The sequence below is a fragment of the Tasmannia lanceolata genome, unplaced genomic scaffold, assembly GCF_043159265.1.
Source record: "Tasmannia lanceolata isolate RefF3 unplaced genomic scaffold, GAP_Taslan_0.1 ptg000006l, whole genome shotgun sequence".
NCBI lineage: Eukaryota > Viridiplantae > Streptophyta > Magnoliopsida > Canellales > Winteraceae > Tasmannia > Tasmannia lanceolata.
This window is the reverse complement of record NW_027518683.1, coordinates 47,526,575-47,542,611: the sequence shown is the minus strand read 5'-3', so window position 1 is coordinate 47,542,611 and position 16,037 is coordinate 47,526,575. Positions and strand designations below refer to the sequence as shown.

Here is a 16,037-nt window from a genome sequence, read left to right as displayed (position 1 = left end):
TTAGATGGTTAAGAAGGTCAAAGGCAGCTCCGTGGAGATTCGCATCATTGTTCGATGAGATGTAGGACAGGATATGGATGGTAGCTATTTCTTTCAAGTATGTAAAGAGGTCGGCAAATGGGGAGGCGGATAAATTGGCCAAAGATGGTGTTTCTAGGGAGAGCATAGAATTCTTTGATTTTCTTCCCCCCCTAGTTTTCTTCTTTTCCCTTTCGGTGGTTTTTCTTTTTTCTTTTGTACCTTCCCTTTGCATTTGTGGGGATCTTCTTGATCCTTTTGGTTTCAATATAATTATCCTTACCATTCAAATTTTTTTTTGCTTTGTTCGATAGATTAACTGAATAAGATCAATATTCAGAATTTTTGATGCTGCATAAGAAAGTACAGATCTGGACTGCTCTGATATATAGAGAAATAATAAGAGAAAACAAGGAAAAAAAATGAAAGGGGGGGGGGGGGGGGGGGCAAAAATCAGCAATAATGATGCTGCTGCTGTTCGAGCAGGTTTCTTGGGGGAAAGCCTCACATGAATTTTATCATTAAAAAAGACCCCAATGCAAATTTCAAAATTTGTCTGTCTTTCGGTTACAGCAAACAGCAAACCCCCGTGGCCCTTAATCCCATTATGATCTCATCTCTACAATGTATAATTTATGTTATAATGAGTTAAGTGGGTCATCCCCCACCCCTTAAATCACTTTAACCATGACATAAAACCCCAAACACCTCTTATGAAGATAGTCACTTCTTCATGAAGCTACTGTTCGCCACTGCATCAATCCTCCCCGGGTAGAAAAACGCCCGACTCCAACGAGAAAGCATCTTGATAACTGGCATATGTAACGGGATCCTCATACTTCAACTCATCTTTGGAGATCCAAGTACTCTCTCTTGGCGGCTTGCCCAACACTTGACGGGTTATTGTGTTTTATTGACTTTACTCTTCCAAAGATGTTCGGCAACGTATCTCACCAGGTGTTTGTTGTGATTAAGCCATTATGGGTGGCCTTCTTGCTTATGTGATGGTTTCTAATTATGTATTTGTGCTTATTCTAGCATTTTTCATAGTTTCATGTTAAAATTTCATCATTTGCATATGTTTTCATACGTTTCCGTGATTTTGCAACCGAAACCAAAATATTTCCGTTTTGGATGACCGACGTTGAAATTGAAACCGAAATTTAAAACTTTCTTATAAACTCTCCTTCAACCAGCAATGGGTATAGTCAATTTCTTAGTACAACTCATTGCTCTTAAAATATGACAGCCCTTACATCTTAAATACATCTAATGTGTTCAGCATAGCCCTCTCCGTCGATCATCCTAAAATAGCATCTGCAAGTCAACAATGCATTGTAGTGTGTGCCCATACACAACTTCACATGGAGTCTTCTTTGCACATTTGTTGGCAAAAAATTTATAAACAAATTCATGTGGCACGATTGAGTCCCAACTCTTCACATGATCACATGTGATGCAATGAAGTAGATTCTGCAAACTCCTATTAACAACTTCTCTCTGCCCATCAATTTGATCATGTGCATTGCTGGAATATTGTAGTTCAGTTTTCAATATCTTCCAAAGCGTACGCAAAGGTGGCCCACGAACTTGACTATACTATAGTACGATGTTGCATCAATTTCGGATATATGCTAGGCTGAGGGACTTACTTCATCTCCTCTATTCCCTTCACTTACACCTTACATGTCTGCTGAGTCTAACAAGGCTCAGGTGCAGAGCCTTCCACTGTGGATCGAGACTATGCAAAAGTAGAACACCACAGAAACGTCGCTGACTTTCTTTAAAACCTTGGGTTTGCTACGCTCAATGAGAACCTGTAATACAGAAATCGGTTCGTGTTCCGCTTCCAAAGTCAGGCGTGATTTGAAACTATAGTGATTGGTACCTCATGTAAACGTACTTCCCTAAAAAGTATTTCAGCAATAAGCGACACACTAGTAGTCAGGGAACTTGGTATAAAGTGTGCGACTTTGGATAATTGATCAACAGCCACATAAATATAATCATGCTCCTTTGCTGTTTTAGGCAGTTTAAGTACAAAAGTTATACTAAGATGGACCAATGTGATGTAGGAACTAGTATTGGTGTGTAGAATCCCGTGTTCTGTGTTTGTCCCTCCATGTATTGGGAAACTCATCATCGCCTAACTAGTCTCTCTACATCCCTATGCTTGGTGGGCCAATAGAATCTTTGAGCCATATCCTCCAAGGGGTGTGTCGGCTGACCCCAATGCCTACCAATCTGCCCTTAGTTTCTTTTTTCTTTTTTTTTTTGGTTTTTGGGAAAAGCTAAGTATTAAAAGGATATTGTTTTGTTCTCTTGGAAGTTGCGGCAAGAAGACTTGGGCTAGAAAAAGAGGGAGAGAGAGAGAAGCTAAGAGAGAGAGAGAGAGAGAGAGAGAGAGAGAGAGAGAGAGAGAAAGGGAGAAGAAGAAGAGAAGTGGGTTTCTTCCTCCGAGTTTCTTCTTGGGTCTTTTCTTGGGTTCTCGTGAGGTTTTCTCTTGGGTCACTCTCTTGTATGGTCTTGGGTTTTAGAAGCAAGGAAAGGGTTGCAGGTTTTGGGTTTAGTTTAATCCATTGTAATCCTTGTATATTGTTTTTCTCATAGTGGAAGATCGTGTTTCTTGCTCCTGGAGTAGGCTTGGCCGAACCACGTAAAATCATGGTGCTTATCTTGTGGCTTGCTTGTTACTTTTATTTTTTTTCCGTTTAATTTGTGCATGATCGAATTGTTTTGCCCGACGGATTTTCTCCGCAAGTGGTATCAGAGCCGTGGTTTTGAGTGATCGTCGAGGTCGGGTAAAGTGATCGTCGAGGTCGGGTAAAGTGATCGTGGGTGTTGTGGTTGGATCGCGGTTAGAACGATCTTTGGAGTATAAAGATTGTCAAAGAAGATTCTTGTTCGAGTTGGAGCGCTACACCGAGAAGTGCGAAGTAATTTGAAATGGATGTAAAATCAGGTTCAACTCAGCTCAACATCGACAGATTTGATGGAAAGGGCAGTTTCACCCTATGGCAGATGAGGGTGAAGGACATCCTAATTCAACAGGGATTAGCTAAGGCGTTGAAGGGTAACGATGGGAAGACGGAGAAGATAACGGTTGCCGAGTGGGAAGATATTTAGTCGAAGGCGGTTAGCACAATTCGGCTTTGTCTGCTAGATAGCGTTATGTTTAATGTTATGGAAGAAGAAGATGCGCCTAAATTATGGGGGAGAAGTTGGAAAAGCTTTACATGTCAAAAAGCTTGGCCAACCGGTTGTATCTGAAGCGGCAATTGTACAGGCTGAAGATGCAGGAATGCGGAGATCTTCTGGAACACATTACAGTGTTCAACGAGGTTATGAATCAGCTCCACAAGGTTGATGACTTTATTGTATGGTAAGGATACGATAAAGTTGGAGGAAGTCACGGATCGCTCTTATCGAATGAGATGCGAAAGAAACCTGTTCTTGGTGGAAGTGAAGAACATGGGTTGGTTGTTCATCATGGGAATCAAAGAGGAAGGTCGTCTGACATGGGATCAGGAAAAGGCGGGTCAAGATCCAGGGTCGGCGGAAAGGGCGTGCAATGTTACTATTGCAAGGAATATGGCCACATCAAGCGGGATTGTCCAAAGCGAGCTAACTTGGTGGACAATGGTACTTCGAATACTGTGGTGGATGTAACAGACAAACAGAGCGAAGGGGTTGGAGACGTTCTCACAGTCTCCACAGCTAATCACACTTCTCCTCATGATTAGTGGATTTTAGATTTAGGGTGCTCTGTTCATGTATGCTCCAGGAGAATATTTTGATACGTTCAGGGAGACAAGGGCGGGTGTAGTGTCCTTGGGTGACGGGTCTACTTGTGACGTAACGGGAGTTGGGATGGTGAATATCAAAATGTCTGATGGAGTGGTTCGTACTTTGGGTGGTGTGACGTATGTCCCAAAGATGTGAAAGAATCTAGTGTCACTTGGCCGGTTGGACTCAAGGGGTTGAAGGTATTCTGCTGCAGGGGGAGCCATGAAAATCACACGTGGTTGTATGGTTCTAATGAAATGAGAGAAGTGTGGGAAGTTATATCATCTGGTAGGCGACACGGTGACTAGTGTTCCTAAGATCTCGATGGCTAATTGGAAACGGAGTGGAAGTGCATGCACGCGTAGGGTCTATTTCGCAGTTAGTGCAGAGACAGGTTTCCGGTTTGCAGACGATGGTGAGAAGGTGACATTACCTGCGTTGGGGAGGATGGATCGAAATCCTTCTCCAAGGTTGACTGGGTGAGTCAACGGGTTGGCAGCTACACATGTGCATTGGCTGTGTTGATCGAATCGGGTGGAATCAGAACCAGGATGATTCGAGGGGTGTGTAGCTGGTACTTTGGAAGGCCAATGGTGGGTTTTGCGGTGACAGCGGACCGGTGGTGACATTAATGGAAAATCTTCAGGTGGCTAGGAAATAAGCCAAGGTGGAGATTGTTGGGAAAGTTGCCTTATTTCCCGCCCATGATGGATTTCTTGGGGGGGAAGGCAAGAGGCAAAATATAAAGTTTCTTTTTTTCTTTTTGGTTTTTAGGAAAACCTAAGTATTAAAAGGATATTGTTTTGTTCTCTTGGAAGTTGCGGCAAGAAGACTTGGGCAAGGGGTGGGTCGGCTGCCTCTTGGCGAGAGAGAGAGAGAGAGAGAGAGAGAGAGAGAGAGAGAGAGAGAGAGAGAGAGAGAGAGAGAGAGAAGTGGGTTTCTTCCTCCGAGTTTCTTCTTGGGTCTTTTCTTGGGTTCTCTTGGGGTTTTCTCTTGGGTCACTCTCTTGTATGGTCTTGGGTTTGAGAAGCAAGAAAGGGTTGTGGGTTTTGGGTTTAGTTTAATCCATTGTAATCCTTGTATATTGTTTTTCTCATAGTGGAAGATCATGTTTCTTGCCCGTGGAGTAGGCTTGGCCAAACCACGTAAAATCTTGGTGTTAATCTTGTGGCTTGTTTGTTACGTTTATTTTTTTTTTCGTTTAATTTGTGCATGATCGGGTTGTTTTGCCCCGCGGATTTTCTCAGCACGTACCATTTTGGGTTTAGTTTAATCCATTGTAATCCTTGTATATTGTTTTTCTCATAGTGGAAGATCATGTTTCTTGCCCGTTGGAGTAGGCTTGGCCGAACCACGTAAAATCTTGGTGTTGATCTTGTGGCTTGTTTGTTACTTTTATTTTTTTCGTTTAATTTGTGCAGGATCTGATTGTTTTGCCCAACGGATTTTCTCAGCACCTACCATGCTTGTGTGATGGTTTCTAATTGTATTTATGCTTATTCTAGCATTTCATGAAGTTTCATCTTAAGATTCTATCACCTTTTAAAATTTTATCATTTCCATATATTTTCATATGTTTCTGTGATTCTAAGGATTTTCGTCACTATTTCCAACGGAAACCGAAATGTTTTCATTTCTGCAGCGGCCGAAAATGAAACCGAAACCAAAATTTAAGACCTTATCTTAAAGTTAGTGTGGTTGCTATTGCTGCCATTAGAGTTACTAGTCACATCTTCCTTCATGGTATGTGAAGTCTAACTTCTTTCCTTTGTAGTGGAAGATGTAGGTGTCAGGTGTAGTTTGATCGGTCATATCGTGATCTTACAACTATGGTATGCCCAAACGAATATGACATGCATCCATTGGTACCTTTTTATAGGCAGCTATAACTAATCCATCTTTTTCGACACCATGCTCTCACTGATCCCTCCATCGAAAATGATGCCGCAAGCCTTACCAACAACCTTGTGCAGAATTTGTTATCTCTATGCCAATCTTCTTCAAGCCTGGTTGCTATCATCATCCTTTGCACCACAAAAATCTCCTTGAATATTATTCTATCTTATCTATTTGCTGTAGATTATCCTTTAGTTGATGCTAATGTAACCATAGCTTAACTTGTTGACAAGGAGAAACATTGAAGTATTTTGATGTATCGAGCTTTCCTTGTGAAGGTTATCATCCCTTATTTGAATGTTTAACTATGTTAATGCATGTGGCTGTTTACTGACTGTATGGAGCATTTTTATCTTAGGCTTTCTTGGTTTTTTTCTTTGAATGACTTGAAATAATTGCATCTGGTGGATAAGCTTCTAGTCAACAACTCATTCATCTGTGGATCTTGTGTTGTTGCTTTTCTTTCTCCACTTGAAGCAAGTAGCGTTCAATTACTATTATACTAGATTGACAACTATAGCAACTTAAAAACAACTATTTTTTTAGGTATAATTAAGTTTCTGTCCAATTTTTTTTCCGTTCTTTCCTTGCGCCTGTTTTCAAAGTTTGGTTCCCTTCCTATTGAATCTGTGTAAAAAATGACTGGCGGCACTTTTCTTTCATTGTGTTATGTAAGGTAATGTTTTTGTTTAATTCCATTGTTAGGTTCTGAACTTGATTCCCAAGGAAACAGATGGTGAGTGCTTTGAAGAAGCTCTTGCTCGTGTTTGTCGTTGCATTGGGGGTGGCACTGCTGCCGAGAACGCAGACAGTGACAGTGATTTGGAAGTTGTAGCTGATTCAGTTACCGTTAATCTCCGCTGCCCTGTAAGTCATTTGAATGATCTTGGTCTTTTTTTATTTGTAATTTGCAAAATACGTGCTCGGTACCCCACACACTATACTGTTTTAGTAGCTTTAGTTGTGAGTTTTATTTGACTTATTATTTTTAGTCAGCCACAGAGGTTCAAGATAAATTCGAGTACATAGCAGATTTTTTTATGAGGGAGCCATGGCTGTATTATTGTTTGGGGTTCGCCGGTACTTTTTTTTGGCAGTTCAAGTTACTGATGACAGTATGCTACGCAGTTACTAACTTGATCAAATATGGGTAGTTATAATTTTAGAAAAAAAAAAAGAATTGAGGATGTAGTTATTTAACTGGTCAACCAATTTTGCGTATAATTGAATAAAACAATAACACAATGCATTGCATGTTTAATGGAAAAAAAAGGATTTTTCAGCGAATTAGTCAGGTAGTGAAGAATCGTTATTGGTCAAGCATGTAGGCCGTCTTCTTTCTTGGCGTACTCAAAATGTGTGTTAGGTACTACCGGAAAACTCTAGGTGCTAACTAAATGCGAGAGCTGTGTTTATGTTCTTGTTATTTGTCAATCTTGTGCATTCAAGACAAAACTTGAGCAGCAATAAATTATTTTCACTGAAGGTTTGGTTTAAAGATTTGGAGATGTGAACTTAATTGACTTACTAGTCTGTAAGGTTGAGACCAAAGGAGATTAAACATACGCCTTAAAGTCGCATAGAGCTCAGTGTGTCAAAGTTATCATCTCTTGCTTTAGGGTGGCAGTCGTGAGGGTAAAGCAACTATAGGCCCTAACTCACAATTGCTTCTATGTTCTTGTAGAGGGCATTCACGTCATGTACAAAGTTTTTCTTAGTATCAGTCTTGTTTGTTGCTCGTTGTAAACCTAACAAACCAACAGTCGCCAGACACAGTCATTTTCCATGATCCGCTCCGAACCACCACCCCCTTGGGGTTGTTGGAAAGAAGAATAACAGATGTCAACCCCTTCCAATCATGTAGATAGTCTATTTCTTACTATGTACTAATTATGATATTGCCATCAATACTCCTCCATACTCTTATTCTAGCTACATATATAATCATCAACACTCCCCCTCAATCTGTAGAATAGGTGTCAATCTTTGGTAGCTTGCTGGTGATCTGCTTCCTTGGTAAAGCTGTGGTGAACACATTGCTAATTGGTATGTAATCGGAATGTATGGAGTATTCTCGCCAGCTCCCAAAAACTGTCAATGAACTTCTATTTGCTTAGCCTTTTCTTGGAAAACTGGATTTTATGCTATGAAAATGGAAAGTTAGTTATCGTAAAATGGCCGCATAATATAGCACTATAGCTTACTTCAATTCCTAACTCCCTGAGCGCTTTTTAGCCAAAGAAACTCATTACTTGTTACTGCTGTGTCTCTTTATTCAGCTTCAACACTTAAATGGGCAACCACACTTTGTTTCATACACTTTTGATTAACATGATGGCTCTCAATAGAAGTGTCTACTACACATAAGTGGATCTTCTAATCAGCATCATGGAAACCCAATATGTCTAAATTCACATTGTGTCTATATAGCACACTATGACCAAGAGACCCCTTGATTTATCTCAAACTGTGGTGAACAACTTCCCTGCACGCCGTTCTAGGGGCATGCATTAACTAATAACATTAACAACATAAGCGAAATCTGGTCTATTTGGAACATGAGTCCACCTAATAACTGTGTTGGCGACCTGAATTGTTCAGAAGTTCTGCATCACCGGCAGATAAACAATAATTAAATTCCACTAGAGTTTCAATAGGCTTCACTCCAAGCTTGCCTAGCTCTGTGAGTAGGTCAAGAGCTTCCTTCCTCTGGGATGCCCTTTTTGAATTTGACACCTTCAATTTTTAAAAAGTATCTTAAGTAACGTGTTCCTTGATATCACTTGCTTTTTGTAAATGCTGTTTCAAATCATTCATTTCCTTCACATCATCTCCAGTTATGATAATTTTTTCAACATACAGTCAAGTTTCCAGTCCCTTCATTTTTCTTAACAAACAAGGAGTGATAAGTGCTACCAAAATTCTGAAAAATTCTGAAACCACACCAAGTCTATAATTAGACTTTTCAAATTTGCGTACTGACCCCTTCTTCCCCCAGGAACAAATCTAGGAGAGGGGCTCATGTATGTCCGCGCTTGCTTGGCATGGTGTTAGTGTAGATGCCACTTTTTATTAGCTTATTGAGTAAGAATAGCCTAGATGGAATTTAATTTTACAACTGGACCATTAGAAACTGGGCACTCTGCTTTAGAAATCATCACATCTTTATTCGAGGGATCATGCCCTAATGGCATTGAAGATGCTAAGGCCTCCTCCCCTGATGCAGAATAATTTGCATACCCTGAAGGTCTGTCATATAGATCTCAACAATAGTCCACAGCGTAACAGTCTAAACCACGATGAGAAAAAATCTATGTCTATGGCCACGACCTCCAGTACTCTTCCGGCCACCCCAGCAGCCACCCCAGGACCACAACCACCATCACGACTCCAACCGTTGCTCCGACCAAAGCCATGACCAGAGCAGACACTACGACCACGAGAAAAACATTCCACCGAGAGGGCAGCCCTATCAACACCAATATCAAGGGAAGATTGCTCTCTCATGGGTGCTGAATTTGAGAAAACACCTTAGGAAGAGAGGGAAGAAAGTTAGAACCCAAGAATATGCTGCCGAATAGGAGAGCTCAAAACCCAGACCATCTAAAAATCTTGCGAACCAGAAATCAGACACACGTTTCTTCAAAACAGTCGGATCAATAGAGAAGGGCCGGTACATATACAGCTTATCACATAAGTCAACCATAGCTGCATAGTACTCGGTCAGGGATTTGTCCTCCTTTCGCAGCTGAAGAAAGGGAAATAAGACATCACATACCTGATTCATATCACCGACTCCAGGATATAACAGCTTCACTTGATCTCACACTTCTTTAGCCGTAGTTAGGTGCATAAGAGAGGAACTGATCTTGGGTTGCATGCTATTAAATAACACAGTCATAATCTGAGCATTGTCCCTTTTCCAAGCTTTAAAACCGTCATTAGTCGAATCGGCTTAGTCTCTTCAATATGCTGAGATTTTCCTTCGGCCGATAGAAAAATCTTAATGGCAGTAGACCAGGCTAGGTAATTACCTCCATTGAGTTTAATGGAAGTCATTTGCAAAGTCGATATCTCAAATGAAATCTGTCAAAGACTCAAGTTCTAATCAGAAATTCCAACAATAAACAACCAACAAGCAATCCACAAGCAGTCCCACAATCAGCTAACAACAATCACCCCTACAATCAGCAACCAGCAGGTAATAATTTCAAAATACCACAACTATAGTAGCAGCCAGTAAGAGATACAAGCATACACAATGAGGGCAACCAATCCTAACCAACCAGCCACAATAGTATAGCCTCACAACCCCTCTAAGAAGCACACCCGGCCATAATACAAAGGCCTCGGAGCAACAATCGACCTACAACCTCTCTTCTTCAACTTTGACCGACCAAATAGAGAGAATTATAGGGCCAAACATGCACCAACAATCAAAAGATCAAAACAAAGCAAAAGGCTGTTAGGCCTGGCCAAACCTACATGAACCGGTAGAAAGCAATCTAAACCAAATCAAAAGGCTCCACGACTGTTACGAGATCTGCATACCACCAAACCGGCCCGATTAGATCAAATCACAAGCCCAATCGACAAAGACAGGGCCAAACTAAATTTCGAATCAATTTGGAGAAAGCCCTTATCGAAAAGCAACTAAGAAGAGGATATTGACATAAAACCCTGCATCTGATCCTCAATTGATGAAAACGACGACAACCGGCAGCAATAGACACACCATTTAATGCCCTTTGACAACCGTAGAAAACTTCGGGTACTAGTCACGTGAACAGTGCAGCGATACTGTTCACGTATTCACTATTCACTTGAACAGTAACTTTTTTTTCGTGTTTGGAAGAAAAGAAAGAGGAAGTGAGTGCGCGCGCGTGCGTGTGTGTGTGTGTGTGTGTGTGTGTGTGTGAGAGAGAGAGAGAGAGAGAGAGAGAGAGAGAGAGAGAGAGAGAGACTATCAGACTTAACGTATTGACATACTCTCTCTTAATATATAAAAACATGAATAGGGTTACACTATATGAGAAAAGACTAGACTACCCTTATGTTACTTAATGGAACATACTCTAACAACAAATAATCAGCATTGCACTAGATGCAGATTGTTAACTAATCCTCTGTGCATGTGTTGCAGATGAGTGGGTCCAGAATGAAGGTTGCTGGCAGGTTCAAGCCTTGTGTTCACATGGGCTGTTTTGATCTTGAAACTTTTTTGGAGCTTAATCAACGTTCTAGAAAGGTAAGCATACACATATTTGTAGTTTCTTTGTTTTCTTTTCTTTTCTTTTCTGAAGTTGATATTAAGAATCCTTGTACTTTGGTTGCAGTGGCAATGTCCCATTTGCCTTAAGAATTACTCCTTGGAAAGCATCATCATTGATCCATTTTTCAATCGTATCACAACTAAGGTAGTGGATACACCCCCCACCCCTTCCTGTTGCGATGGGTGGGGTTGCTCAATCGTATGTTCTTCATGAACATTTGTATTGAGTATTTATTGATCTTTCTTTCTTCTGAGACAGATGCTAGATTGCGGAGAAGATGTCAATGAGATTGATGTGAAGCCTGATGGTTCTTGGCGTGCGAGGAATGAAAGTGAACGTAGGGATCTTGGGCAATGGCACTTTCCGGATGGTTCTCTTTGTGTCACTGAAATGAAACCTGACTCAGAAATATCGAAGCAGGTTGAACAAGAAGGTGGGTCTGAAGGCCGTACAGGTCTGAAATTAGGAATCAAGAGAAACCGCAATGGGATTTGGGAAGTGCGCAAGCCTGAAGATATACGGCCTCCATCATCTGGAGATCATTTGGTGGGGAAATTTGAAAATCATTGCGTAAAAATCATGCCTATGAGCAGCAGTGCTACTGGAAGTTATAGAGATGGTGAAGATACAAGCGTTAATCAGGAAGGTGGGGGCCACCTCGATGTCTCAGCAAACACTTGCAACGAGCTCGATTCACTTTCCCTGTACTACGACCCAACATACAGTGTTAATGTAATTCCTGATGCACCATTAATGGATGCCGATATCATTGTCCTGAGCGATTCAGAAGATGAAAATTTTGTTTATGAATGCCCAGCCGAGGGCAATGCAAATCCATTTTCTATTCCTTCTCTCGGAGTTACAGAGCCATATCAAGAAGACCCAGGACTTGGTACAAGTGGTAACCCTTGCTTGGGGCTCTTTGATGATAATGGTGAGGATTTTGGGATGCTTTTGTGGCCTTTGACATCATGTCCTCAGGCAGGTCCTGCCTTCCAACTGTCTGGTACAGATAATTCTGTCGCACAATTAAATGGTTATGGATTAACTACTGACACAAGCATAGGTGCTACTTCACAAGTTCAAGATCCTTCAATCCGTCTCTCAAACACTGAAATGAATGATGGCCTTGTTGATAATCCCTCGGCATTTGGTGACCAAGACCCCTCATTGCAGATTTTCCTTCCCACTCGACCTACTGCGGTGTCTGTGGAGGCTGATTTGAGAGACCAAGCTGATATGTCCAATGGTGGCCGTACCGAGGACTGGATTTCACTTAGGCTTGGTGATGGGGGCAGTCATGTTGAATCTCCAGCTGTGAACGGTTTGACTTCGAGATACGAGTTTGCATCCGAGGAAGGAGGGACGGAGTCATTAGCTAATACTGGTGTGTGCCCTTCTTCCCATTTCAGTAGTTTTGCTATATGGTAATTTCATGAGCATATTTTCTTACTAGTTTACTAGTACCTAAGGGTGTTATATTTGAACCTGGTGATATAAACTGATATTGGAAGTCGTAATTGCATGGGGAAAAAAATTCTTTTCTGGATGTTGATAAGGTTTGGTGCTCTGGGCTTCAAGCAGGTGGACTCATCATCGTCTGATCCAGATCAAACTGTGATGTGATTCACCAATAATGAGGTTCCGGAATTGCTTTTATGTGTGTACTACATCAATCTTTCGTTAAAACCTCTTTTTGAGCTTGAATATATGGTTCGCAATTGGGTCTCATCAAATCTCGTCACACTAAATGCACCAATCGGTCCGGTGTCTATGAATGAAACATGATTGGTTTGTGAGTTTCTATGAGAGACCAATCATTCAAAGTATCCCTTAGATTCCCTGAGATTTAACCATCGCTTTTTTACTTTTCCAGTGAAGATTCTTCGGACTCAATTTCTAATGCATGCCTTCTTTTTTTTTCTTCTTTTTTTGCAAATGCAGCTTCTTTGCTGCTTAGCATGAATGATGATAGATCTGACAAGGCAGCCTCAAAGAAACAAAGGTCTGAAGGTCCTTTCTCACATCCTCGACAGCCACGCTCTGCGCGGCCGCCACGATTGTATCTTTCTATAGATACAGATTCCGAGTAAGCAATGAAGTGTAGTTGTTGCATGGGTTAGATACTCTATTTATTTAAAAAGGGAGAATCCAGTCCCCACCCTCGCATGCCACTCGGAAATTCTAAGGTGATCACTTCTTTCATCCTTATTCCCTTGTCGGTGCCTGTTTTTCGATGTTAAAAAGACCAGATATCTTATCTCCCCACCGTTAGTGAAAAGGGAGCTCCAGTCATATGCAAGCCTGGAAGATTTTGCCTTCACAATGGTGAGCTCGAAGCAGTAGAATTAGTGTAATAAACATAGTTTTAGCGTCTCTTTTTGTCTTGTGTGGATGTTAAACAATCTAACTCCGCTGTTTTTCTATCATACCAGGTTATAATCTGATATATAATGCAGGTCTGGTGTGGTCCTGGCTGCTATAGGATTGTACAATAGAGAAAAAAAAGAAGAGAATTATTAGCGGGAGAAATGTAAAAGCCATCCCAAAATATAGGTGTAAGCCAAAGTATAGTGGGTGGGAAGGCTTTCTGTACTATATTTATCTTGTGTAGTTTTCTTCTCTTCTTTTTGTGGTTTCAGGTGTTGGTTAGAGAGTAGTTTTGTAAAAGTTAAGTATTCTTGTTCCTTTGAGTTTGAGCAATCCATCAATCCATTATATCACAATTGGTATTGCCTTCTTGGAAAATGGTTTCCTGTTTTATGCTGTGTTCATGGGAATGAGCAAGAAAAATTGAAGCATATTGCATTTCAATAGCTTACATGCCAAGACCGATGACAAGATTTTTCTCAGACTCCAAATGATATTATGGTGCATGTCATGTGTACACTTACAGAAGAAAAGCTTACTCACACAAGACTTGATAAGAATTCAATGGGGTTTTAACATTTTGATGGTCGGATAGCCGGACTGGTGTGTGACAAGGATGTGAATGATGGTGGTGATGCGAGTAAAATTTTACAATGGATATGTTGCACACCAGTACTATGCCCTGAAAATATTCATTACATTATAAAATTTATCATAAACCTAGCATCAGAAGTGGCTATGAATACTGTGGGAGTGAGGATGATGGCTTGCTTGTTCTTCAGGCTCCTCAACCGTCTATTAGAAATCAGCTAATTTTGGCAAAGCTGGAAAAGAAGAGTTCACTTTATATACAACAAGCAATTTAAGCATATGGATATTTAGACCCAATCAAAGAAAGACCCTCCCACTGCTTCTGCCTTTCCCCGAACATAAACTGAACCAAATACGAAGTCAGAGAGAAGTAATTCTATTTAAAAACAAGGGATTTGCTAGCGTCCATCGCAGAAGGCATTTCGTAGATGGCTTGATGCATGCGAGAGAAGCCAAACAGGCTCACTTTTCAGCAGATTTTGTCCTCATTCATGAGGTGGCAGTTCTCACATGCAACAGGCCATCCGCAAAATGCCTTTTGCGATGGATGCTAGTAAATTCCTTAAAACAATGCCCAAAAAATGTTATGTTGTAGGGGTGATTTTTCTATATTACTTTATGGACTCTGTTATCATTTCTCTTCTATGATTAGGCATAATTTTCTTTTAGTTTCCGCTAGTGTACCTTTGATTTTTCACTTTTTGGGTTTTGGTTTTGGGGTAATTTTTTATGATTTTTAGGGGACTGATATCCGCATGACCGTGTTTTTATAATTGGGAGAAAAGTACGGAATGAAGGTTTGGAGTAATTACGGATTGAAGGCACCTTTTAAAACAAGAACAAAAAAGGCTAATATTCAAAATCGGGTTGGAAAAAAGACCTTGATACCCTTCTGACATTGACAAAAACGTCATTCAACTTTCTTTTTCATTACTGCCTATTAAATTGGGGCGCTTCATGAGGCTTCTTTTGGTTTGCTTGATTGCGTAATTGAACCGAAAAACCTTGGGTTCGTTTCTATCTTGGCCATCGTAAATAACTAGAGACGGATGAATGTTTGACACGTGTTAAAAAACTTTTTGGAACGCTGATAACCCAAAGTCAATCATTATCTTTTTTCACTTCTCTTTTGGCTTAGAATGGTAACGTTATTGAATACGTCTCTTTTGGCTTTGGGTTCGTTTCTATCTTTTCACTTCTCTTTTGGCACTTACTTCTGTTTTGGTTTATAACTAAAATGTTATTTAATACGCCTCTTTTGGCTTAGAACGATGATGTTATTGAATATTTTATTATTTCTCACGTCTCTTTTGGCTGAGAACGCCGCTGGATTCAGGAGTACGCAGCCGGAATATTAAGGGGTACGCTGACGGAAATAGGGTGTAAGCGGAAATAAGGTGTACACCGGCGGAAAGCGTAAATAATGGGGCAAGCCTGCATAAATAATGAGGACCAAAAGAGAAGGGAAAATATTCTAAGCCAAAAGAGAAATAATGGGTACGCTCGGCGAAAATAGGGTGTACGCCGGCAGAATTCATTGGTACGCCGGCGTAAGTAATCGAGTACTCTAGCGTAAATAATGGAGACCAACAGAGAAGGGAAAAAATTCTAAGCTAGCAGAGAAATAATGGGTACGCCGGTGGAAATAATGGGGTACGCCGGCAGAAAGCTTAAATAATGGGGTAAGCCGGCGTAAATAATGAAGACCAAAAGAGAAGGGAAAGATTTTAAGCGAAAAGAGAAATAATGGGTATGCCGGCGTAAATAATGGGGTACGCCAGCAGAATTCATGGGTACGCCGGCGTAAATAATGGAGACCAACATAGAAGGGAAAAGATCCTAGCCTTGTAGGAAGATCCTACAAATGTTTGATGACGCCTTGCACAAGCGGAATCAAACCCAAAACACATTTTAAGAACTTCAAGCCTCAGAGAAAAACACTAAAACTATTTCTGCAGAAAACAGTCTTTAATGCATTGTTTTATGAAAAACTTATCTTGAGAAACATGAAAGTAAGAGATTGTTAGAGAGAGAAAAATACAGCAACAACTAACTCTAAAAAGACAGATTAATGCACTTTTTATAGAGCATTTGATGTCTTTT

The 16,037-nt window shown here is 40.7% G+C and overlaps 1 protein-coding gene across 6 annotated transcripts in view; it reads left to right on the top strand.

The window, feature by feature from the left end:
• Window positions 1-13,699, top strand: part of LOC143880411 (E3 SUMO-protein ligase SIZ1-like) — a 63,960-nt gene extending 50,261 nt beyond the window's left edge. For 5 of the 6 annotated variants that reach the window (XM_077383396.1, XM_077383399.1, XM_077383398.1 and 2 more), the window contains 6 exons: window positions 6,406-6,567; window positions 10,844-10,948; window positions 11,037-11,117; window positions 11,232-12,360; window positions 12,918-13,301; window positions 13,409-13,699. In XM_077383396.1, the coding sequence (XP_077239511.1) occupies window positions 6,406-6,567; window positions 10,844-10,948; window positions 11,037-11,117; window positions 11,232-12,360; window positions 12,918-13,066 (1,626 nt within the window). In that variant the 3' untranslated portion in view covers window positions 13,067-13,301; window positions 13,409-13,699. The remainder of the gene's footprint in view (window positions 1-6,405; window positions 6,568-10,843; window positions 10,949-11,036; window positions 11,118-11,231; window positions 12,361-12,917; window positions 13,302-13,408) is intronic. The other variant, XM_077383397.1, reaches the window with a different exon arrangement.
• The last annotated feature ends 2,338 nt before the right edge of the window (window positions 13,700-16,037 follow it).